General features: G+C 42.3%; 1 protein-coding gene across 4 annotated transcripts; it reads right to left on the reverse strand.

Moving 5' to 3' along the window:
- Positions 1 to 1,405: 1,405 nt before the first annotated feature.
- Positions 1,406 to 21,980, reverse strand: LOC111152874 (ATP-dependent RNA helicase DDX19B). 4 transcript variants are annotated; one of them, XM_022511572.1, is made up of 13 exons: positions 21,795 to 21,890; positions 15,302 to 15,354; positions 14,712 to 14,734; positions 14,201 to 14,254; positions 13,304 to 13,439; positions 12,822 to 12,914; positions 9,903 to 10,005; positions 9,254 to 9,368; positions 6,095 to 6,272; positions 5,501 to 5,738; positions 4,820 to 4,982; positions 4,149 to 4,340; positions 1,406 to 3,763 (listed from the first exon to the last, which is right to left on the reverse strand). In XM_022511572.1, the coding sequence occupies exons 1-13, from the start codon at positions 21,849 to 21,851 to the stop codon at positions 3,702 to 3,704; spliced, it is 1,467 nt and encodes a 488-aa protein (XP_022367280.1). In that variant the 5' UTR covers positions 21,852 to 21,890; the 3' UTR covers positions 1,406 to 3,701. The 4 variants fall into 4 exon arrangements, with proteins under 4 accessions (XP_022367280.1, XP_022367279.1, XP_022367281.1 ...); XM_022511571.1 differs by lacking the exon at positions 14,712 to 14,734 and having other exon boundaries at positions 15,306 to 15,354; positions 21,795 to 21,945; XM_022511573.1 differs by lacking the exons at positions 12,822 to 12,914; positions 14,712 to 14,734 and having other exon boundaries at positions 15,306 to 15,354; positions 21,795 to 21,888.
- Between the last annotated feature and the right edge of the window lie 4,303 nt (positions 21,981 to 26,283).

A 26,283-nucleotide genomic window follows, 5' to 3' on the forward strand; every position in this document is an offset into this window, starting at 1 on the left:
GGACTGGGAAAGCAGGGTCCTGGAGCCTCCTAGCATCAGCCCCTCTAGTTCCTTCACCTCCATTGTATCATTTTTAGAAGATGCTGCAATCTGATTCAATCAACAGGATAAAGAATAATTATTCTCAAGCAGAAAAAGTCAAGTCATTTAAAACTGCAGAGTTCCTAAGAACCTGACATTTGTGTCTAGGACCAAGAAAAACTTGAAGACCCCTGAAATCTACAAGATGTTGAAGAGGGGCCAAGTCCCTGCTTGTAGAGGTGACAGGCCTGAAATCATACATGCTGTGTATGAGACTCAACCCTGATGCATCTGATCTGTTCTTTCCAAACCTTCCCTTTGGGCTTCTCCCCAGAATGATTTTGCACAGTGGATCTTTCCACAAATCCTTTTTGGAATAACAAGTAGGTATAAAAGCCCATCATTTTTCCTGTGATAACCGTCTAGTCCACTTCTTTTGTGCTTTCAGTACAACCTTGGCACTTGCTGTGTGATGGGACTACGCAATCATCTTCAAACTGTTTTCTCAGATGCCTGCCTTTCCCAGCTCCAATATATCCTACAAACCTCTGCTAGACCCCCCCAAAAAACCCCCCACTAATTTCATCACTCCCTTTATGTGATTTAACAATCTTTGACTGTTCACTAATAAATCCAAACACTGTTCAATCAAGTTTTCATTTTGTACCTAACAAGACTTTTCTCTGTCCACATGGTGAAGCTGCTCTCCTCACTGCCCTTCCAGTATGCTAGGTTTATCCTGGGGAAGCTATTTTAGTTTTAATATTACTTTCCACTGCCTACAGCACTCTCCTTGTCACTTTTCTCTCAGAAGCAAACTCCACTCCTTTATGAAATCTCTAGCCTCAGAAATCCTTAATTTCTGAATACCGTTGACACTGAATGAAACTGTCTTCATGTTAAATAATAAACAAGATGAAACAAAGGGAGAAGACCTGCTTCCAAGGCCTATTTGTATTTCTTTCCTAGGACTAGAAAAATAGAATGTAAGGACTTTGTCTTTACTGGCATCTACCTTCTTTCTGATTAGGTAGCCAGTGTTCTCTGGGTTTACCAGCAGGAAAAAAGCAATGTGAGGAGCACTCTGGCAACCAAGAGGGGTCCTTGGCCTATAGAGACATTGGAACTGTTCGTGCTGGAGCAATGGTAATTCTGACATGTAGTAGTAGGATCAGGTAATGACTAGCCTATGGGATCTTAAGTGTCTCGACTTAAGCATGATCACTAATTCCAGCAACCCAAAACATACTTTTTATACTCATTAATTAATGGTATCCTAGTAACATGCATACTTCATAATTCATTTAACATCAATAAGAAATATACCAGCAATTGACTAGTTCTTATGCACAAAGCCATTCAATGACACTCCAGAAAATTCCAATAAAAAATCCATTGTTTATCGATGAACATATCCAGAATCTTCCATTGGACCAAAAATCTCTTTTTCCAAGTGAGTTTCTCTGTTCTAGGACAGTTCATCATTCCATACATGAGAACTTACTAAAAAGAATAAAAGAAACTCTGGGGACTGAAGCTTACCAAGTACATTTTCAGTACATCAGTGGTATCTCAAAACAGCACATAGTCAGAGGCAGCTGTGGACCACTGAACTCTGGGAGCCAAGCTCTGGCAAGGATGAGTATGGATTGTGAAGAAATACGGACTGCAGTGATACTGGGGTGACACTACACAGCCAGCATAACAGTGAGTCTTACCTTTTTAAAAGACACTCCTTTGGGAGTCTCGCCCCAGGAAAATGCATCTAAATTCAAGATATGGCACATACTTCATAGACTCCATGAAACCCATCTAGTGAATTCTTAAGAGTCCAAGCCCCCAGACGGAACCCTGTTGATCTAGACTTCTACCAGATACCTATTTACTCCTAGTATTGAGAAGTCTGAGGCCTATCCCTTCCCCTTTTCCTCCTTAAATTTAGGGCTATGCAGTGGGCAGGTTACAAATGTTGTGAGAAGGGGGGAGATGGAGGTACCGGGCAGCTTTGTGAGCAGTCAGTACTCCTTTAATTATTGCCTTTGATTTAGTTATTACAGGGTTGGTCCACAGCACTGCAGGGGGTGGGAGACAAAAATTTCTTCTCTTCTTAAAAGATTCCCAATGTGGGTCAGAGTTGGCCAGAAGCAGAGAACACTCAACAGTCAAATGCCCACTGGGGTGGCGGATTGGCGGTCTTTTGGTCTGTCTGCAGTATCTGTAATGTCAGATTAAGGAAACCACCTGGAGGCTGGTATTGGCACCTTCCCTTCCCAGGAAACAGATCTGGCCCTAAAACATGGAAACACTTACAAGGATAATCTGGGATTGGAGCAGTTCTCATCATAGAAAATCCCTCTTCCAGGTCTGGGCCTAGACAAAGTAGCCATTCTGTATCAAGGTCAAAGAACGGGAGGGGACTCCTTGTGACTGGGGTCTCCGTTTCATCTCATCCTTGCTGTGTCATTCTGTGGGTACCATCAGCCTAGGCCACGTCTGAGAAAGCGTCCATCACTAGTATTTGCTTGGACTATTCTGCAGAAAGATGCCCAGTAAGGAGGGAGCCAGTTCCTTGGCACTTACTCGGCCTTGCACAGGTGAATGACCACAGTCCTTCTAGTCCCTTATTGCACTCTTTGTATTCCAAGAATTGTGAACACAGACGTTTGGAATCACTTCACAACCAGGACAGCAAATAACTGAAATAATACCCCAGCTCTGACAAATCTTGCCTTCTGGGATCTGGAGACAAAGCAAGTATTTGTGACTACTGCTGACCACTTCTGGAGCTGCCTTGAAGCTGGCCACAAGTGATCGGAAGCCGTAATTTTCACGGAAGATCCAAACCTTAGATCACCTTTTATTTGCTTGGGGCTCCTAAGGGGTCAAGGTGACAATAGAGATTATAAAAAAGATGCTGCAAGTGCCTGTGAGCCCAGGATGTGTGGCAAGCTCAGGCCACCACTAACTCTCCACGATGACTTGTGCACAGGCCTTGCTCAAGCACACGCAAGGGACCCACCAGGAATCATGTGCACCGTACACAGATTGCACCTGCTGATGAGAACCAGGAGGTTGTGGTCCTGCAGCACAAATCTGCATACACCGAAAGTCTCAGGGTGGCACTTTGGTCCATGCTAAGCACATCCCTTCCTGGTGTGGGCATCAGGACAGAGGGAAATGACAACATTCAGATGAGCTCTACCACCCCAAATCCAGAGCACCAGCTCACAGGCCTCATGCCATACAACAAACATGATGGCTGGCTGATGTATCTGTCCTACTTGGGGTCTCTGTGTCCCTCTTCACCTCTGTTCTGCTTGAGGCTGTTCTGAACACTTCTGGCCAGAGAATAGGCAGGGGCTGCCACAAGGATCTCGAGCAGTGATTAGCCACAGCATCTAGATGGGGGAAAAGGTGGCCAAAAAGAAAACGGAATTTTCAAAAAGTAAATTTCTCTGTATTCACGCCTAATCTTCAGAAGTTGTGTAAATATTTTTTTTCTACCTTCCCCCATCATTTGCACAATTTTTGTCGAGTCCAAACGTAATTTAAAATGAGGTAGGTAGTTTCTTCTCCTCTGCTTTTGTCTTTGTGGTGACTGTCGAGGCCTGTGCCGTGAAAGCACTGGTCTCCCATGCAGGCAGAGTGCCGGGGTGGGCACTGGTGACTGATAGAGCGTCTCAGTTGGCTATTTTCTCAATCTCATCCAAATCATCCGTGTCCAGTCTTTCTATTTTCTTATCTGGGGAGGAAAATGAGAAATCAGTGCGGGTCTACCATGGAGACACACACACCTAGGAAAGGGACAGCACAGCAGGGAGAGAGGAAACACAGCGTTCTGCCCGGCCTAGGAACAGGACCATACCTCTGGCCACAGCAGTCTTGCACTTGACCCCAAAGACTCCCGGTGCCCGAGTGAGGGACAGAGAGAGCCCCGGGTCCCTCAGCCTGGCCAGGGGGGCACTGTCCTTTGCATCCCTGACCCTGAAAACTTGCCAGGTGTGCTCTTCGAGAACTTCCATATTGTAGGAAAGGAGGGGACTGTGTGACAAGGACACGGGCCTCTCTCGGGGCCACGGGAGAACCGACCCTTCGTCCCTCCCTGGGGGCCATTCCCAGGCGCTCACTAAAATGCTCCTGGATTCTGTTGAGGATGTTCATGCTGTGCTTGCTGTCAACCATGTTCACTGCCAGGCCCCTCTTGCCAAAGCGGCCCGTGCGCCCGATCCGGTGCAGGTAGGTCTCGTTGTCCGGGTTCCCGTCCTTGTCCACGGGGAGGTCAAAGTTGATGACGACAGAAACCTGTTCGACGTCAATACCTACATGAAAGGCAGGTGCAGAGGAGTCAGGACGGGAGCCGAAAATCACTGCCAACCAAGTGAGGCCGACACACACCAGCTTCGGGTGGAAGGAAGAGTCTGGGGCAGGCCGGCTCTGGGACTCGGGGACCGGGGGCATGCGGCAGAACCCAGAGGGAAAGACAGAACTTCGGCAAGTGCTGACAAAATTATGACCTCAAGAAGAGAGCCTCTGCTAGACACAAGTATCAGAAAACGCAGCCGAAACCTCCGTGGGGGCCCCAAAGAGAGCAGACACCGTCCTGGGCCAGCGAGCTGCTGCTCCATGTCCTTCCAGCACATCGGCGCCTCTGGCTTCTGTGACATTCTCATGTGCCCGGGGAGCCCAGTCTCTCCAGGAGAGAAGCAAGCCCACGTGGACACCCCCAAACCGGCGGAGCGCCCCGTACAGGACTCCCTGGCTACCCGGGGCCTGGCGGACAGACACGTTCTCTGCTCACCGCGGGCACACACGTTGGTGGTCACCAGCACCTTCTCTTTGCCCTCTCGGAAGCGCTCGATCACCGCAGCCCTCTGCTCCACCATCATTTCGCCACTCAGCAGCGCCACCTGGTGGCCTTCTTTGGAGAGCTCTGCTGCCAGCCAGCTCGCTGTTTTGCGGGTCTGGGGAGAACAGAATTGTTTTAAATGAAGAGACTTTTAAAGAAAAAGATAACAGCAAAAAAGTGGCTTGTTGCCATTAAAAGTACATGAAGACCTGCTGAGTTCAGTCATCAGGATAGGCTTACCAATTTCAAAAATACTTCTGGCCCTGTCATTTTTTTAGATGAATTACTTAAATCATCTTAGTGTTCCGCTAGGAAGAGTGTGGTGTGAGCCAAAAGTCATCATTCCCAAACAGTCTATATTCTTAATGTTTTATATAATTATTTCATTGGATGTTATTTGTGGAGTTTTTTCCAAATTATCTCTAAGAAGTGGGACCAAAGAAGGTTCAAATCTTCACAGTCTTTCCCTCATAACTCGTTAAGTCTGAGAATACTCCCTGGGGCAGGTGGAGGTGATTCATCATTTCCTTTCTGGCCACATGGGGCACCTGGCCCGCCTCAGCACTGAGGTGGCGCTGGCTGACAGGAGGGGCAGGCACACCCTCCAGGGTAGCTGCTGCCACTGCTACTCACATGGCAGAAGATCATGGCCTGAGCGATGGTGATGGCCCCATACAGGTTACACAAGGCCTGGAACTTCTCATCTCTGTTATTGCACAGCACGTAATACTGCTTGATGGTGTCCAGTGTCTCCTCCTCGCGCTTCAACTTGATAATGTTTGGGTCTGGGACCACTTTCTGGGCAAACTTCCAGACAGAGTCTTCGAAGGTGGCAGAGAAAAGCAGCATCTGGCAGTTCCTGGGCAGCATCCTGCAAGGGAAGACCCAGGTATGGGGTATGATCCCGAGTCTTTTCTGGAACAAACAGAAGACAGCGGCCTGGGGCTTGCATGGGCTACATGCCCAGGAAAACAGCAAAAGCGGGAGGAGAACAGCGGGGAAGAGGTGAGAGCAGCCACGGGGCAGGAATGGGGCTGGGGTTAGATTCCCTAAGTCTCCTTCCTCAACCCCAGGTCAGCGCTGACGAGGAAGTGGCCTATCAAACAGATGCTTCTGGAGGTACTAGATAAAGAACCTGACAGGAGCAAGAAGAGGTGTTTGAAGTAAAAGGAGAAGATGCTGCAGATCAGGAGGCTGAGAAGTTCCTCTTGACTCAAGAGTTCCTACCTCTGTATGCGGATGCTCTGATCTTGGTGGCCCTGAGTAGCTATCATCACGTCAGCCTCATCCAGAACAAACACCTTGATCTTCTTGGGGTCAATGAACTTGAGCTTGGCGCACCAGTCCAGAACAGTCCCAGGGGTGCCAATGACAATGTGCTCACTGATCTTCTGACCTCTTTCCACTGTGGAGACAAGATGTTTTCTGTGGGTATTTTCCATGGTAAAGCCAGCTTTCCTCTCTGAGAAAATCTAAAGCTATGCTGTACTTTAATGTCAACTGTTTTGATGTTTGCATTAATATGTTAAAGTAGGGTTATAATATCACCACAGCATTTAATAATGCTGAAAAGACATAGGATAGAAACAGTGACAAGATGAAAGCCTCTTCAGTAGTGTTCTTGTCCGTTCTCTGTAGTCATCCAGTTCTCTTTCGAGGAGGATCTGTTGTTATCTTTATTTCTTCTCTGTCAGCATCATTCCCCCAGCCCAGGGTTGCACTTCTCACAAGCAGACTTTCACCGCTTTCTCCAGTGTACTCTGCCCCTCAGCTATCCTGGCACCTACATCAAACAAGCCAGTTGCCTTTACACACCCTTGCCCAGGTCAGAAAATAGGATTCATCATGAATGGCTTTGCTTTCTCAAAGAAGCACAAAGTCCTCTCTTAGGTAAAGTGCTTCCCCAAACAAGGCCCAGCGGACCATGGCACATTCTTGACTCTCTGTGGTTTGAAACTGAGATTTGCCTCTTCGTTTTGAATTAGATGGCACTTACATATTGAATTTAAGTCTCTTAATGACAACCATGACCTGACATACACAATCTCCCTCTTAATCACTGCCAAAATTTTGCCCAAATGTGAATGTTGAGTCAATTCAAAGCTAATAAATGCTGCTTCTTTCTTAAACCAATTACTGCCTCCCATAAAAGTTATTCAGACTCTGGCATTCTAACTTCAATCCAGTTTACAACCAATTTACATAATAAATGTATGATCATCTTCCACTAAGTTTTATAATTGTATTACTTTTTAGAAGCAACTTCAAGTTGGTATTAGTTGGTATTGTACGCTGAGTGGATTTGTGAGTCATAGTTACACATGTTAAAGATTCACAGCCAAACTTTCAACAGTTTTTATATTACTTAAATATTGTTAATTTGTTGCAAAACAAAAGTACGAAGATGAATAAAGAAAAAGTAATAAAAATAAGCTCCAAACAAAAAACAGACTCTTAAATACAGAGAACAGATTTGCCATAGGGGAGGTAGGTGGGGAGGTGAGTGAAATAGATAAGGGGGATTATCCTTTACATTTATACACTTATTTTGATGAGAACTGAGAACAATACAGACTTGATCTATCATTATATTATATAGCTGAAACTAATAAAACACTGTTAATTATAATTCAATTAAATTAAATGCCAGAGTTAATTGTCATGAATATTCAAGAACTTTTTTTTTTTAAAGATTTTTATTTTATTTATTTTATTTGACAGATAGAGATCACAAGTAGGCAGAGAGGCAGGCAGAGAGAGAGAGAAGAGGAAGCAGGCTCCCCGCCGAGCAGAGAGCCTGATGCGGGGCTCGATCCCAGGACCCCGGGGATCACGACCCGAGCCGAAGGCAGAGGCCTCAACCCACTGAACCACCCAGGCGCCCCTCAAGAGCATTTTTGTTCTTCTAATGACATTAAAAAGAAATTGGGCAATTAAACAAAACCAGAATGTGCAGTATTTTATAAGCAATTGGTCTGGACCATTCAAAAAGTCAGAAGTAGTGGGGAGGAGAAGGTGGAGGGACTATTCTAGATTTAAAGAAACATAAGAGATACAACACCAAATGCAGTGCATTCACACCAATTTGATCTTGGTTCAAAAACAAAACAGCCATAAAGACCATGGGACTTTTGGGACTATTAGGGAAAAATAAAAATGGACTAGGTACTAGTTATTAGAGAATCTCCTAATTTTCTTGGTTGTGATAAGGGTTTTGTGGATATGCTGAAGAATGTACTTATTGTGGGGCGCCTGGGTGGCTCAGTGGGTTAAAGCCTCTGCCTTGGCTCAAGTCATGATCCCAGAGTCTTGGGATCGAGCCCCACATCGGGCTCTCTGCTCGGCAGGGAGCCTGCTTCCTCCTCTCTCTCTGCCTGCTTCTCTGCCTACTTGTGATCTCTATCTGTCAAATAAATAAATAAAATCTTAAAAAAGAAAAAAAAAAAGAATGTCCTTACTGTGAGATGCATGCTAAAGTATTTATTAAAAAAATTTTTTTTAAAGATTTCCTTATGGGACACCTCAGTGGCTCAGTCGGTTAAGCATCTGCCCTCAGCTCAGGTCATGATCCCAGGGCCCCAGAATCAAGTCCCACATGGGGCTCCTTGCTCTGCAGGGAGCCTCATTCTCCCTCTGCCTGCCATTCCCTCTGCTTGTGCTCAGTCTCTCGGACAAATAAATGAATGGAATCCTTAAAAAAAAAAAGATTTAAAAAAAATTGTTTAAGTAAGTTCCACTCCATTTGTGGAACCCAGTGTGGGACTTGAACTCACAACCCTGAGATCAAGACCTGAGCTGAAATCAAGAGTCATATGCTTAACCTACTGGTAGCCATCCAGATGCCCCACAATTTTATTTCTAAGTAATCTCTACACCCAATGTGGGGCTCAGACTCAAAACCCTGAAGTCAAGAGTTGCATGCTTTCCTGACTGAGCCAGCCAAGTGCCTCCATGCTTAAGTATTTAGGAGTTAATACCACAATGTCTGCAATTTACTCTCAAATGGTTCCCCCAGAACATGCACACATAAAGCAAATTTAGCAAAATGTTAAGTTTTCAAGTCTAAGTGAAATGTTAATTTTTTTTATTTCAACTACTGCGTATGTTTTGAAATTTTTAAAAATAGAAGTTGTGGGCGCCTGCGTGGCTCAGTCATTAAGCGCCTGCCTTCAGGTCAGGTCATGATTCTAGAGTCCTGGGATTGAGGCCCATATCGGGCTCCCTGCTTGGCGGGAAGCCTGCTTCTCCCTCTCCCACTCCCCCTGCTTGTGTTCCCTCTCTCACTGTGTCTCTCTCTGACAAATAAATATAAATAAAGTCTTAAAAAAAAAAAAAAGAAATAGAAGTTGTTAGCTTAATGAATTAGGATCACATATTCATACTCACATTTATTGCCTCGGACAGCATAAGCTAGCTTCAGTTCAGGGTAAAATTTGCCCATCTGCTCAATCACTTTTCCTGTTTGGAGGGCGAGCTCGTAAGTTGGGGAGAGGCACAGACACTGGCAGGGAGAGAGTGCAGAGTGAGATCTCAAGGGCAGTGGGGAATCACCATCAGGACTTACTCCTCCAGCTGAGGCTGAAGAAGAACATTAAAGTGCACGCCATTTGATTCTTTATGCTGCAAAGTCACAGGGTTAGAACTCTGGTTGGGTAAATACATTTGAAAATAGCTACTGGCCACAGGAATACAAAACCCACATGTGAACAAGGATCTGAAATCCCAGGTGGAAATTAGCTTCCTTTTCACTTACTCAGGAAGTTCTCAGAACTTTCCAGAGGATGATAGCTGTAGATAAAAGAGGTTTTTCCTGAAAGTAAAGGTGCCAAGCCTATCAGCAGTATCTCAGAACTGGCAAATCGTGGAAAGGGAACAGGATGCATGTTGCTACCAGAAGGTCAACCATATTGTTTGTGCTCGACAAGGGGTTCTGGTTTATGTAAAAAGTAATATGCATTTTGGCTTTCAATCCATCACATGTAATTTCTAGCTATACATTTCCAAAATGTATAATCCAAATTCACCAAGCCCTTACCTGGGGGTATCCGTTTGCAGGTTCTACTTGGCTGAGCATGGCCAACACAAAGGCAGCTGTTTTACCAGTACCAGACTGAGACTGGGCAATTAAGTTCTGTGGGCTGCACAAGAAAACATTGTTTAGGGGCTTACATCTCAAGTATCCTTTTAGTTAGTAACAGTGAAGAATAAATGAGTTTATGGAAGGAGGCTTTGATTGCTACAGTAGATAACACATGCTAGTCCCACAAACACCAAGCACCACAGAGAGAAGACTAGTGGAATTTAAAGCACTCCCTATCTCTTATTCTTGACAGGGCAGCCAGTGATTCTTTTAAAATGTGGGTCAGCTCATGTCACTGCTCTGCTCAAAAGCCTTCCAGTCACTCCCCATTTCATTCAGAGTAAAAGTGCAAATCCTTCTGCATTACAAAGTCCTACCTGATCTGGCTCCCTAGTGGTTCTCTGTTTTCAGCTCCTACCATGGGCTCCCTTACTCATCCCACTACAGAAGCCTTGGGGCTGCCCCAAAAGCAAGCCAGCCATGCCCCCGTCCCAGGGTTTCTGTCCTCTGCTGGGACAGCTGTCCCCAGATGACATGTCAACTCTCTCCTCTCCTTCAAGGCTTTGCTCGCACATCACCTACTTGATGAGATCATACCCTAAGCACTTGATTAAAATTGTAGCCTATTTTGAAATGCCTTAAAAATTATGTATTGGTAGATAGATATGTGATAAAGTTTAGTAAAATGTTAGTGACTGCATCTAGATGGGGGACATATGGGTGTTCACTATAAAATCCTTTCAACTTTAGGGCACCTGAATAGCTCAGTTAGTTAACTGTCCAGCTCTTGATTTCGGCACAGGTCATGATCTCAGGGTCATGAGATCTAGCCCTTTGTGGGGCTCTGTACTGGGCATGGAGCCTGCTAAGATTCTCTCTCTCCCTCTCCCTCTGCTCCTCCATACCCCACTTGTGTGCTCTCTCTCTCAAAAAAAAAAAAAAAAAAAAAAAAATCCTTTCAACTTTTTTTTCTTTTTTTTACAATTTTCATAATATAATGTTGTGGGAAAACTGCAATCAGTTCCCTTGGTATTCCTGATCTCCCTTATTATGGTTTCTTTTTCTTATTCATATTTATCATCTTTTTTTTTTTAATCACCTTTTTTTTAAAAAAAAGGATTTTATCTATTCATTTGACCCAGAGAGAGAGAGCACAAGCTGGGGGAGCCCCTGATGTGGGGCTTGATCTCAGGACCCTGGGATCATGACCTGAGCTAAAGGCAGAAGCTTAACTGATTGAGCCACCCAGATCCCCCAGTATTTATCACCTTTTTTTAAAAACAGCTTTTAAGTGTACAATTCAGTGGCATTAATTACATTTATAACTTATCTAACAAACTATACACTATATATCTTATTTATTTAAATGATCTATACTCCAGACCACGCTCCTTAAAGACAGCAATTTTGGTCTGTTTTGTTTTCTAATGTAACCAAGTGACTAGAATAGTATCTGTTACACACCTGCACTCAATACATATTTGTTAATGAAGAAAGGTACTAGATAATTCTCTCAGGTCTCTTCTAACATTGATGATTTAAAACTTGAACATACTTAGAGATGCATAAATGGAGTATTTGTTTCACACTGGTCATTCTTTTTTTTATAGATCTCAGTGCTTTCATAGATGTTCAAAATGTCAAGTTAAAAAGACATATTATTCGGGGCGCCTGGGTGGCTCAGGGGGTTAAGCCTCTGCCTTCGGCTCAGGTCATGATCTCGGGATCCTGGGATCGAGTCCCGCATCGGGCACTCTCTCCTCTCTCTCTGCCTGCCTCTCTGCCTACGTGTGATTTCTGTCAAATAAATAAAATCTTAAAAAAAAAAAAAAGGAGACATTATTCATCATGAAAAAAGTCACTAATCGCTTCTCAGGCTTCTGGCTAAGATAAAGTGAAAAAAGTCACTGTTTTGACACAGAACAAAGAAAACTTTAATATAGACCTAAAATTTCTATTTTTAGACTCTATGAAAGGAGTTTCAGGATTTAGGATCAGATGCAGTACAACTTTCCATAATCATATATAATGTAGGGATCAGTTTTTTTTTTTTTTTTTAAGATTTTATTTATTTGTCAGAGCGAGAGAGGGAGAGAGAGCGAGCACAGGCAGACAGAATGGCAGGCAGAGGCAGAGGGAGAAGCAGGCTCCCTGCCAAGCAAGGAGTCCGATGTGGGACTCGATCCCAGGACGCTGGGATCATGACCTGGGCCAAAGGCAGCTGCTCAACCAACTGAGCCACCCAGGCGTCCCGGGATCAGTTTTTATAAAAAGCTCCACATGCTCTTGAATCTTGTTGCTCACAATGTGGTCTGAAACTAGTAGCATCAGCATCACTTAGAAGCTTCTAGGAAATAGTGAACCTCAGATGGACTGAAATGAGGATCTGCATTTTAATAAATTCCTAAGAGATTCATGTGCCTATGAAAGTATGAAAAGCAATGCAATACAAAACAACCTTGGTAATTACCCTGTTCTGATCTCCCAGAACCCTGTTTGGTTTTCGCTTAGTGCTTCTGACACAATAAATTCTATCTATCCATCTAATGAAAGCAAGGTGTGTATGAATGATAAATGTTTATTTACCAACATAGGATGATCATCTCACTAAGTTTTTAAAAAAGCATGTAAGATTTTGTATGGTTCTGTTTTTTAAAAAAGGTATAAATATGTGAGTTTATTTTTAAAAAGTCTAGAAGTCTCTAAATGTTAGTATAGTAGGTTGGGGAAGATTACGAACAATTTTTCTTATTTTTAAATCATTTTCTAAGTTTTCTAAAATAAACATGTGTTCCTAGTTTAGATTTTTAAAATAATAGAAATTTTAAAAAACAGAAAATTAAAAATGGGATAGAGTTCTATCAGGACACATACGGCTCAGCAAGCATCAAAGGCAGTGCGTTCTCCTGTATCTTGGATGGACGGTTGAAGCCCATGGCATAGACTCCCTGGAGAAGCTGTGGTTTCCTGGCAAAACAGTTGAAGATGAAAGTCACCATCTCTTTGGTTGAGGAAAGAAGCCAAATATCCGAGGGATTTTTTTTTTCTCTTTCTTACTATTGTTACACAGTTTATTTACAATTAATAATACTTGATCTGTGCGCTTTGCACAATTCACATTAGCTAGAAATTTTACTTAATAGCCCAAAGCAGCTTAATTCTTTGATTAAATTTGTCTTGGCTGGCAGCAGCTCTTTCTGCCCATGGATCCTGTCCTCCTCCTTCAATAAAATCACCTTTTATACCAATAAATAAATAAATTAAAAAGTAAACTTGGTGTGTGTGTACACACACACACACTAACAACGTTAGTCTGTATCTAATACAAAGGTGAGAGTCAGAAAGTAAACACTCACAGCCGAAGCTCCTCAAAGGACTTCACGGAGTAGAGTGGGGAGTTTGGGTCCCGCTGCAGGACTTCCACCTGGTTTGTGGTATCCACCAGGTTGCTTCGGATCAACTTGTTGAGTAAGGACTGGGCAGCTCTGTCCTCTGTCAGGAAAAAGAGAGGAAAGATTTTTTTTTTTTTTTTTAAAAGCAAAGAATTTTAAAAGGCCATGAAATCCACCATGAACTCATCTGAATTCACTTTTCATTGGCATTTTAAGCACTTACATGTATGTATGCTAGGACTTATAATTCAGGATATATCATAGTTTTGATTTATAAATAGAATTAAAATTGCTTTTTAAAGAAAAAGGTTTTGATACTGATGTCATACATTTGGGCCTCATATTCCTCTCCAGGACTCTCTTCCAAGCCCTCCTTTCTGGAGGTTATCTATTCTTCCTATGTAACCCCAAGTATTGACTTCCTCCTTTGTGCTCAATAGAACATTGAAAATTATTAGCTTGGCCAACAATGAAAAAAAAAACCACCCCAGAAATTAACAAAGTTTGTATCTTGATATCATATAAGTTGTTTGTATGTTGTTATCCACTTTTAATGTGTTCAAGTAGCATTAACTTTAGTAGACAATGGCAATTCAACTTAAAATTTCTTTTATAATGCCCTGTAAAAGATCATCATTCAGGGCTTATTTCCTGCTGCTGCTGCTGCTGCTGCTGCTGAAGTCCATCAGTTCAAAGGAAAATTTCTTTAAAATGTAACCACTGAGAATTCCTTCACCAGCAACCATGTTGAGTGTTTGTTAGCAATATGACTCCCTTTAAAGTCAAGCCAAGTTGGGTCTAAAAATGAAGCCTGGTAACAATCTATGGTGGAATCTCATGGGTATAGCTCTAGGCTGTTACCTTTCTCTTCTTCATCTGCCTTCTCTGCATTAGCATTGGTCTTGACAACAGCACCTTTATCAGACACAAAGTGGCCATCATTCAATATCACATACTATACCCAACAGCGGAGACAATTCAAATTCTATGAGACACTATAAATGTAAAAGGCCTGGGGAGCAGAACAATAAATGAGGAAACCAAGCCACAGATAAAACCATTTTATTGTTCTTAAATAAACAAAGGTATGAAATAGTGTTGCTTATATTTCAGTTCTTTCCTATTCCGAGTCCTCTCACGGTACATCAAACACTAATGGGGAAGGGGCGCCTAGGTGGCTCAGTGGGTTAAGCCGCTGCCTTCGGCTTGGGTCATGATCTCAGGGTCCTGGGATCGAGCCCCGCATCGGGCTCTCTGCTCAGCAGGGAGCCTGCTTCCTCCTCTCTCTCTCTGCCTGCCTCTCTGCCTGCTTGTGATCTCTGTCAAATAAATAAATAAAATCTTTAAAAAAAAAAAAAAACACTAATGGGACTTTCCCTCATAGCATCAGTATTTCTGAAATGTTAAAGAAAGATGATCACAGCAGGCAATGATCACAAACCACCTTGATGCTCAACAGAGGAATATCTGTGCAAACCATATTTCATCAGTGTATGAACACTATAATGCCATTAAGATTCTATGTATATAAATTGTTTAATAGAAATGTATATTCAAACATTGTAGGCATGAAAAAATTACAGACAAAGATTGTAAATGAATTTGGAATGAGGTAAGTGTTACTACCCCCCGCCCACTATAATGTACATCAATGAAAATTTAATGGAAATCTTGGATTCGGGTAGATACGATTTCAGAATGACAATAGGTTAACTCTCAGGTTGTTCATACTTTGTATATTCTCATGGTCAGCAATAAGTTTAGTAATAAATAAGTCACTTAGGCAACCTATGCTTATTTTAAGCACAATTCAAAGCAAAACAATCCAGTTTAGTTCCTAAATCAAATGACTGCCAGTATGTGCCAGCCCCCTACTTGTACATATACAATTTTTTTTCCAGACAGTTATGTCAAAGCAGAAATACTAAAGGAAATCACATTTGTTTTCAAACTAGCTTTTACTCACCATTGGCATCTGGTTTGATTTTCTCTTCCTTAAGATGCAAGTTGCTCAACTAAATGGAGAATATGGGGGGAGGGGGGAAAGTGTCAGGAAAATCACTTAAAAGATTTTGTATCAACAGAGCCTCCCCAGTGAAGCTGGGGAGAAATGAGCCACTCTCAAGATCTATTCATTAAGTTGTTCTGCCGGGCTCCTTTAGTCGACTAAATGTTTGAGTGAAAATAAACAAAATTTCCCATAAACACAGCAGTAGAAAAAAACTGGTTACACAAATGACTCAAAATCCACACTTCCTAATTACAGTCCCTAGAGAAAATTATAGTTTATGAGTTTGCTTAATGCCCTGATTACAAAGACTCTCTCAGTAGAATACCATTTGTCATTCTCTCATATTCCAAACGACAGGAAAATTTAAAAGATACTGGAAAATGCAGTCACACTTCAGACAGAGAACTTCAAGGTGGGAGGGCTGCAACAAAAACCGTGTGTGGGTGGGAGTCCGCTCCCTTGCACGGTAGGTTTGAGTTGCGGGACCACAATGTGCAGATACACATCCTCATATTCAGGTTGCCTTGTTTTTTGCCTTGTGGTGGAAGTCTAATATTTTAAACTGAGAGCAATCTGGGGCATCGTGGCACACTGTGTAATCAAAATACCTAGCTGAAGTGGGAATACAAAGGAAGGGACAGAGCAAAGAGACATTTCAAAGAATTATTAGGACTTTGATCAAACACTATAAATTAGGCATATTGTGATGGGACTTATTTCCTCTATTAGAATGAAAATATCCTTTTATTTGTCACTTATACCTCATAAATGCTGGGGGTGGGGGAGAAAATACCTTAAAGACAGGGATATTTTTATTTAATTGATCTTTGGATCTAGCACAAAGCAGGTGCTCTAATCATATTTAAGTGGAGCTTAGGACCTCATCTAGTGATGGGTAACAATGAAAATAGCTATTTCTTAAAGCACCACCTCACTGGTGGTTTATGTTTTCAGGTTCATTCTGTCTTTCCTCTAAGTCCGGGAAAGGCAAGAGAGGAATGAAACAAATGTCTGTCTGTTTGTTTTTTTAACGATTGTATTTATTTATTTGACAGAGATCACAAGTAGGCGGAGAGGCAGGCAGAGAGAGAGGAAAGGAAGCAGGCTCCCTGTTTCGCAGGGAGCGCGATGCGGGGCTTGATCCCAGGACCCTGGGATCATGACGTGAGCTGAAGGCAGAGGCTTTAACCCACTGAGCCACCCAGGCGCCCCACAAATGTCTGTTTTAATAGGTGGTTAGTTAGGGTTGGAGGAACTACACTTCTTTTGTTGCCAACTGAAAAGGGAGTTTCTGGTGTCTCTGCTTTGGTGTTAGGGGAGGGAGAAGTAGGGGGGAACATACTGGAGAGACTGGCAAGAAAGGAAATTGGCAAAAAAGGAAATCATTGGGACACCTGGGTGGCTCAGTGGGTTAAAACATCTGCCTTCAGCTCAGGTCATGATCCCAGAGTCCTGGGATCAAGCCCCGCATTGGGCTCTCCGCTCAGCAGGGAGTCTGCTTCCCTTCCTCTCTCTCTGCCTGCCTCTCTGCCTGCTTGTGATCTCTGTCTGTGAAATAAATAAATAAAATCTTAAAAAAAAAAAAGGAAATCATCAGAAAACAGTAAAAATCCTTCCTTAATTCCAAATGCTAGCAAACATAGTAACATAATGAATATGAAGGGACCAGCGCAGTGCCTGATACACAGCAGGTGTTCAATATATTTTAATCTTCTCTAAAGCACTTCTCCATATCCTGCTGACAAACCCTGTTTTAAGTATAGTATCCACATCTATTGAGAGGGAGAGGGAGAGAGACTGCAAGGCGGGGACAGAGAGCGAGTCTAGACAAACAGACTGCCTGACTTACTGGCAATACTTGCAACAGTAAACTTAATAGTACTCACTCCTAGGGTGAAAATTGCTAGCTAAAGCAAATGACAGGGCTGAGGTATAAATGAGTTAATGAAGTATAAATGAGTTACAAACATCTATTATAAAAAATTTTAATAATGATAAAAAGGACAAACCATTGTTTTGTTGATACATTGTTCAAACTGAAGTTAACAGTAAATAAAGTAACAGTTAAAGTAACAATGCAATATATAGCAAAGTTGGTAGCAACAATGTAAATGAAACCAGCAGATGTTTTGATTACAACATGTCAGGATTCTGGAGAGGGTCCAGCGAATCTAGAAACAAACTCCTCCCTTGGCTATAAGGACCTTAAAGCCTGTAAAGCAGAGACCGTGACGTCTGTATTACCCAGTGCAGTGTCAGTGAACTGAACTCTGAAACTTCTACTGAAAGTACAGTTAGATACCTTCTTTGCTCTGTTTACTTGGACCAAAAAGGAGAAACCAGTTTCTTTTGCAACTTCATCAGAAACCATTTTGAAATTAACAGAAAGGCAAAAAAGCAAAAACATCCACTTTGTAATACCCACATTTTCAATGCCTTTAATATTTTAGTTTTTAAGATATGTTAAAATAATTGAAAAACTCTACAGTTACACACTACATTTTATTCAAAAGCTACTTGAGAAAGCATTCTTGAGACATAGAAGATTTAATAGTGAACTATAGAGAACAGGGATTATCTCTGCCAGAATGGTGAAGTAGAGGACGTAAAGTCATACTCATCAGTTTTCTTATCTGTTTGCCCTCCTCTAAAGAGAAATTTCCCAATGGAACAGAGGGGGAACAAAGACAGGAGCCACTGGGGGATGAAGAAATAAATATAAATAGAATCTAGTATTTTCTTACCTACAATAAATAAGGAACGAAGCTTAATATTTAAAATACAGTAACTATGTACTACACACATCAGTGTTACCTATGTCACGCAGTGTCCTCAGTGAGAGTTCCATGAGGCAGAGGGTAATAGAGGCGTCTTTACTCATTTGCTCAGTTTTGGAATATTGTGATCTAATTTACCTGTGCATGGTTAAGTAGATTCACAAGTCTTATCCAGGTTCAACTATCTAATCCATACAATATGGACAAGTAATTTAAAAGATTCCTGCAGGGCACCTGGATGGCTCAGTTAGTTAAGCATCTGCCTTTGGCTTAGGTCATGATCCCAGGGTCCTGGGATCCATCCCTATGTTGGGCTCCCTGCTCATCAGGGAGCCTGCTTCTCCCCCTCTCCCCCTTCCTCTCTTGCTATAACTCACTCAAATAAATAAAATCTTAAAAAAAAAAAAAGATTCCTGCATTGGAACTGTGATTTATACATAATAACAACAACTGCTATTACTTACATAGCACACATAACAGGCATGTCCATAACTCAGTGAGGTAGGTATTATGATTATCTCCATTTTACAGATGTGGAAACCAAGGCACATAAAGATTAAACAATTTTCCCAAAGTCATAGAACTAGTAAACCATGGACCTACAATACAAATCCTAGACTGTCTGGCTATAAAGGCTAAGGTTTTAACCTCTACACAACAGTGCCTGTCATAGATAATACTAATCTCATAGAAAGCAATTATTTTAAGGGTGATACAATGGTGCAGCCACTCTGGAAAAGTCTGACAGTTCCTCAAAAGTTAAACGTAGAGTTACATAATCCAGTAATGCCACTTGTGGGTGTATACCCAAGAGATTTGAAAATAAAGGTCCATACAAAAACTTGTACATGAATAATCATGGCAACATTATTCATAATAACCAAAAAGTAGAAACAATCGAAATGCTCATCAATGGACACTGATAAGCGGAGAAATAAAATGTGATATATCTAGACAATGGAATATTATTTGGCAATAAAAAGGAATGACACCTACTGCAACATGGACGAACTTTGAAAACATGCTACGTGAAAGCAGCCAGACACAACAGACCACATATTGTATGATTCAACTTATATAAAATATCCAGAATAGACAAATCTCAAGAGACAGAAAAAAAATCATCAGTTGCCAGAGAAGGGTGGGGAGAAGGGAGTGAATGCAAAAGTTTGAGGGAGCTTTGGGCAGTGGTGGAAATGTTTCATATCTTGACTGCGGTGATGGTTACACAACTGAATGCCTTTGTCAAAATTCACAGAACAAGGTGAGTTTTATTATTTTATTTATTTTTTACAAGGTGAGTTTTAATATATGTAAATTTTACCTCAACAAACTTGACTTAATAATTGGGCCACTCTGAGATATCCAACAGTGAACTAGTAAGAATTCTTGAAAGAGCAAAGAAAAAACAAAGGGGGAGAAATAAAAAATGAAATTTTTCAAGAAAATTTCTCATAACTGAAGGATAAGAATTTTCCAGATTGAAAGGACCCACCCAGGGGCACCAGGATGGCTCAGTTGGAAGAGCATGCAACTCTCGATCTTGGGAGTGTGTGTTCAAGCCCCACACTGGGTGTAGAGATTACTTAAAAGTAAAATCTTAAAAAAAAAAAAAAAAGATGGACCCAGTATCCAGCAAAATGGATGAAAACAGACCCACACCAGTTATCAGGAATGTTCTGTATACTGGAAGCAAACAGAAGATTGTTCAAGTTTACAAAGGGAAAAACAGGTCACATCAGGAATCAGAATGGTCTCAGACATCTCAGTAACCAATAAAGAAGTCTAAAAGGCAACGAAACAATGCCTTTAAAAATTATTAGGAAATTAATTTCCAACCTACAGCTCTACACCCAGCTATAATACTATCCAAGTGACAGGGCAAGATAAGGTATTTCCAGAAATGCAACAGTATCTAAAACAAACAAAACAAAACAACAACAACAACAATACTTCTGATACACTTCCAGAAAGCTCATGGATGGTTTCACCAAATCAATAAAGATGAAGAGAGGGGATCCAACACAAGAGAAGAGTGAATCCCCAGAATGAAGGTGAAGGGAAATCTGCCCTGGTCCCTCCAGTCCCTGAAATGAGTTCTGCTTTAAGTACAGGGAGAACTAGTCCAGTATGAAGCAGGCTGAAAGACCTGGGGGAAACAGAATTAATACTTTTTTTTAAATGAAAGATTTTATTTACTTATTTATTTTAGAAAGAGAGTGGGAGGGGTGGGGGAGCAGATGGGGAGAGAAAAAGAATTTTAAGCAGACTACATGCTGAGCGCAGATCCCCATGAGGGGATCCATCTCACCACCCCAAGCTCATGACCTGAGCTGAAATCAAGAGTCATAGGTTTAACTGACTCAGCCACCTAGGTGCTCCAAATTAATACTTAATGTGTTTGAACATCCTGAGATAAACTAAACAATTAGCAAAGAGCTTGGGGTTGAGTTGGTGATAAGTACAAAAAACATGAAGCAAAAATGCAAGACAGTTACAAATTCCAGGGAAAAACAAAGTTTTATAGGAAAGTAAAAGTATTCATAAGTTACTAGTAATGTAAATATGAAATACTGATCTAACTGAAATTATAATGAAAAGGTAGGGAGTGGGAAGGTGTGCACGGGTGGTAGAGAAAGTATGGAGGAAAAGAATAAAAATCAGTAAATAGGCTAAATTGAAAGTTCAAAAACTAGCATAACATGCTATTTGGAGAACAAGGAGGTTAATGATGTAAATTACCTCCAACAGAACCATTAATCGTCTCTGAGGAGGAAAAAAATGGTGGTGGTGGAACGAGTTTTTAAAAGTGTGCCTTGGGGCACCTGGGTGGCTCAGTCGGTTGAGCCTCTGCCTTCCACTGGGGCCATGATCCCAGGGTCCCGAAAACAAGCCCCATGTCGAGCTCTCTGCTCCGTGAGAGCCTTCTTCTCCCTCTCTCTGCAGCTCCCTCTGCTTGTTCTCCCCCCCGCCCCACCCCGTCCCGTCTGTCAAATAAATAAATAAAATCTTTTAAAAATTCTAAAACTATTTGACTCTTTGAATTATGTGCATATAATCTATTATCAGTTATATAATAAGACCAAGTCCTTGTTCTCAAGAAATTCACAGCTACAAGGCCTAACAGAAATAGGTTCAAATCATTATCAGAACTTGGGAGTGTTGAAGTAGAAGGAATTAATTCTTCATAGTCATGTTTAAGTCGTATCTTGATTGCTGTGTGTGAGCCCCGGAAAAAAGTTAAGGTGAGAAGAGGATTTACTTACGGACTACCGGGCCCACAGAGTCGATCATTCATCATCACTAAGCAAGCAAAGAAGTACACAAAGAGGAGTAAGCCACGGTCACAGAGCCCAGAAAGCTCAGAATCCAGAGGCGGAGAACCACACAAAGGTGATTATACTCCAAGTGGGGAGAGTGCAATCTACAATCAGTCTTGATTCCAGGAAAACAGGCGGCTGGGCTCTTTATCCATGGGAGTACTCACCTGCTATTATGTAACCCAGGAGGCGGATGGATAAACAAAGCCAGCTCAGGGTCCAGGCTCCATCCTCCATCCTCACACGCACCCCATACCCGTCCTGACCAAAGTAGTGAGTGTCTTATCCAGGGATGATCCCCGGCCAAAACTGACCCCTTGACCCTTGTACGGCTGAAGTCAACTCACCGACTCCGCCGCCGCCTCCTGTTCGTCCACTGCCAGGGCCCACGAGTCGGTGGCCATGGTCCCAGGCACTGGTGAGACAGACTCGCTGGCTGGGGCGGCGCGATCGTGGATTCTCCGGGGTACAGCAAGCCTAGCTCCAGCCCCACCAAGGGAGAAGTCATTCGCGGAGCGGAAGTGGCGCGCCGCAGTGACGTCAGATTCTGCGCCCACCCAGACGCCTCGCCCACTTGGAGCTGTAACTTCCACCGTTCTCAGAGCCCCCAACCTAACCCTTGGTTAGCTCACGCTCTTACCTAACGTCCGGAAACGATGGCTGCCAACTGGCTCTCCACCGGACAAGCAAAACCACATTCCCACCCAGCACGCCGGCATAGAAGCTCATATAGATTGAATATGTCAAAACACAGAACCATTACAGGTAGAGTAGCTACCAAAAGCGTATTGGAACATCTTTTTCTCTTCAGGTTGGTAATTTTCAGTGCCCAAGGATTGGCAATCAGCCATGTCAAACACCATTTGGTTAAAAATTTGTCCCGTAGACTATGTGGCAATACCACTTACAGGAATTTCACCTTCAAAAATACTCAGGGTGCTAGGGAAATGCGTTCCAGGTGAAGGATCGGAAACTAGAAAAAGCAAGGAGGTTTGAGTCTGAAGGACACAATTCCTGCAGCGATTGACAAGAGCCAGGGATGAAGAGATTGGTAGTAGGTAGAGGGAAAGAGCCATGCAAAGCCGCTTAATAAGCAAATGAGTTCATTCCAGGGAACTCTTCCCCATCTGTCATGACTTTTGGAGTTACCTGTGCCTGGGTTGCAATCCCAGCGCTGGTTGCGTGGTTGGGAGAATTTTTTTTAAAGGAAAAAATATCTTGGGCTTTTAGAAGAGGTAAAATAAGGATTAAATGTGACACTTGCTTTCCCTTAACTGGAAATAAACAAGGTCCCCTCCCCTTGTTACTTAACTAGAAAGAAGCTGGGTATTTTCCTGCAAGCTGAGAAAATGAATCCCCACTTCTGTTTGCCGCTATTCTACTCCAATGAATTAATTTCAAGCAGTAGTGGGCTCTATCTGGAATTTTACCTGTAGAGTGTAAGAATGTTCAGGAAAGGGTAAAACAGTTCCAAACGATACTCTATTTGCCATGATTCTTTTTCTCTTGTACCCTTGCGGGGGTTAATTTGGTGAAGATTTTTTGGAACCTATAGGGGAGGATATGCAAAAAGAAAAAGGCACACACACAGCCAGGGAAGCCACGACATACATCTCATCGTATTCAGAAGCAATCCTAGGAATATTTTGCCGGCAAAATTATATTGATCACAGGACTAATGGAGGTTAAGGATTTTTACATTAAAAAAGAAATCATCCAAGGTGCAGGACTGTATACAATAGAATCCACTTGTGAAAAAGAAAACCCTCATGTGCTTGTAGATACTATAGAAAATGTATGAGACACACAAATCTGTTAACAGTGGTTGCTTCTTGCGAGGGATCTAGGAATGTGGGGTGGGAGAAAACTTCCTTTTCGTTGTGTACACTTCATCCTCTGAAATTTAGTTTCCATGTGCATGTTTTCCTTTTAAAATTGTATTTCAGGGGTGCCTGGGTGGCTCATTCAGTTAAGCATCTGCCTTTAGCTCAGGTCATGATCCCAGAGTCCTGGGAGCTCCCTGCTCAGCCAGGAGTCTGCTTCTCCCTCTCCCTCTGCTTCCTTCCCCACTCGTGCACTCTCTCTGTCTCAAATAAATAAAATCTTTAAAAAATAAATTTGTATTTTAGACAAACAAGGAAGGGAATAATACAATGAACATCTAGGTTCCCACCTTGGGGCTTAAGAAAGAAAACAATTAAGATTTGATTGAAGCCCCCTGTATGACCATCCCTAAAGACAGCAGCTGTCCTGAATTTGGTGCTTATCCTTCTCATAAATGCTTTTTACCATGTGTTGCTTTCTCTATTTAAAAAACAAACAACCCAGGGGTGCCTGGGTGACTCAGTGGGTTAAGCCTCTGCCTTCGGCTCAGGTCATGATCCCAGGGTCCTGGGATTGAGCCCGCATCAGGCTCTCTGCTCAGCGGGGAGCCTGCTTCCCTCTCTCTCTACCTACTTGTGATCTCTGTCAAATAAATAAATAAATAAAATCTAAAAAAAAAACAAAACCCACACCCAAATTTAATAAGCATGAGGATGCTAAGGTTTCCTGTCTCCATCTGCAGATACCAGCTCAACGTGAGACACCTGCTAAGAAGCAATCTGCTTTCCAAAGCAGAGCGTGGAGAGAGGAATCAAGGTTACAAGAGCCACTGGATTAGAATGCAACCTCCTGCATTTACTCCCACATGACTTTGGCAGCCTCCACATTCTCTGAAGTTATGGGTAAGTACCCAGTGCACCATTCAATAATTCAGCAGTCACAAGCTTATGTGATATAGCGACTGGCCTCCGGCGAAGGCTTGATAAATATTAGCTATTATTACTACTCCCGACTCTCCCCTCCATGGGTGGAGGAGTAGGGTGGGGAAGATAGCTAACTGTGGAAAAAGGGTCTCAGAGATACTCACATCGCCCACGGGCAAGGCAAGCGGAAAGCACCCCAAGGCGCGGCCTCGAATACGACCAGCGGCCCCAGCCATCGCCCCTCAGCATGGCGGTTACCTCCGCCAACGGCTGCTCACTGCCGCTGCCTCATTGGCTGAGGCCTGGGAGCCGGTCCGTCCAGCCAATCAGCGCAGGGGATGGCACAGCCTCGGTCACGCGTGCCCAGGTAACTAGTGGCGAAAGGCTGAGCCTTGGCTCCAGCAAGGGGTCCTTTGTGTACTGAACTTTGTTATTTTTTGCTGAATATCCAGCTCCTTCGCTAGACTGAAAATTTCAGGAGGGCAGGGCAATTTGCATTCTTTAATGTTACCTTCAGGGACTAACACATAATAGACACCCACTTGGTGAATGACTAGTAGAGGAATACACATCCCCCAGATAGGTCAAACTTTTAAATCTTTGTCTCTTAACAAATAGGGGAAGAAGCTCATTCCTAGTTGATGCCCTCGCTACTCCAAGTGTGATCCTCCTCCTCCAGCAGGTATCAGCAGGACCTGTGGAAGTCCATTAGAATGTAGAATCTCAGGCCTCACTCCTAGACCCACTAGATCAGGATCTGAATTTAAAGATATCAGGTGATTTCTTAACAACTTATGGTCTGAAAACTATTCAGTCACTCCCATTTGACCTTATAGCAAATAAATGAACGGTCTAAGTCCATTTTATGGGTGCTAAAAATATATTAGGTGCCATGGGAGAATTAGAACCTAGGACTACATATTTCCAAAACTAAGTATCTAAATTGTACTATCTTGAGCTCTATTAGCTTCCTCATTTCCCAAGAGGTTCAGCCAATGTTTTACTTCAGAGTAAGTCATGTGTATAGCACTTATTCTTACCTGCAAGCCTATTTTCTTAGCCCAGAATAAGAATTTTCCTATAATACACAATTTGCGTTGCATTAAAATAGTTTTCCTGGGGCACTTGGGTGGCTCAGTGGGTTAAAGCCTCTGCCTTTAGCTCAGGTCATGATCCCGGGGTCCTGGAATTGAGCCCCACATCGGTCTCTCTGCTCAGCAGGGAGCCTGCTTCCTCTTCTCTCTCTCTCTGCCTGCCTCTCTGCCTACTTGTGATCTCTGTTAAATAAATAAATAAAATCTTAAAAAAAAAATAATTTTCTTTCTATTTTATAGTTGCATTACCTACAAGATAAACATATCATAGAGAACTGGATAATTCAAGTAGAATGCTTAGAAAAATGTTACATTTGGGCCTCAACTATTTCTCTTTGTGTGTATTGACACAGTCATTGGGTGAATGAAAAAAAATTTTTGTAAATATGTCTCTAATTCTTTCACGAGTGAAGGTGCTATCCTAATAGCGACAACTTCAGCAACATAATAAAGGTATTGAGACTACAACCAATATCACTTTATTTTATTTTGAAAATATAACTTGTACAATTTTGGCTTTCCATTTTAATTGTGGTGGCACAAAAGTCTGACCCATTTCTCAGATTGTTTAGGCCAAATATGTTATTTTGGGCCAGTGTGGATCAGAACAAACACTTGTCTTTCTTGGTTTTGTCCTTGTCTTAACCTCTGGGTGCCACAGTTTCCTTAGCTGTTAAAAACAGGTAACATTAGTAACTCCATTATAACTCATTCATTGTTGTGAAGATCAGCTCGAAAGCTTACATCAGTGCTGGCGCATACTACATGTTCAACAAATGTTAGGTGGTATATGATTAATGAGTTGGGGTGAACTGGGAAGCTAGTTCAAGTGGTTTTTTTTTTTTTTTTTTTTCTTTTAAATTGGCTTTTGAGCTTGGCCGTCCTTATGTATAGAATGCACTTTTATATACGAAAGTAACATATTTCCACAATGAACAGAACTGTACACCAAGAGCTGTGACCTTTAACAAACACGTCGCCGGTTACCGTTATTA

Source organism: Enhydra lutris, unplaced genomic scaffold, assembly GCF_002288905.1.
Source record: "Enhydra lutris kenyoni isolate GAN:26980312 unplaced genomic scaffold, ASM228890v2 scaffoldscaffold30, whole genome shotgun sequence".
In the NCBI taxonomy this organism is placed as follows: domain Eukaryota; kingdom Metazoa; phylum Chordata; class Mammalia; order Carnivora; family Mustelidae; genus Enhydra; species Enhydra lutris.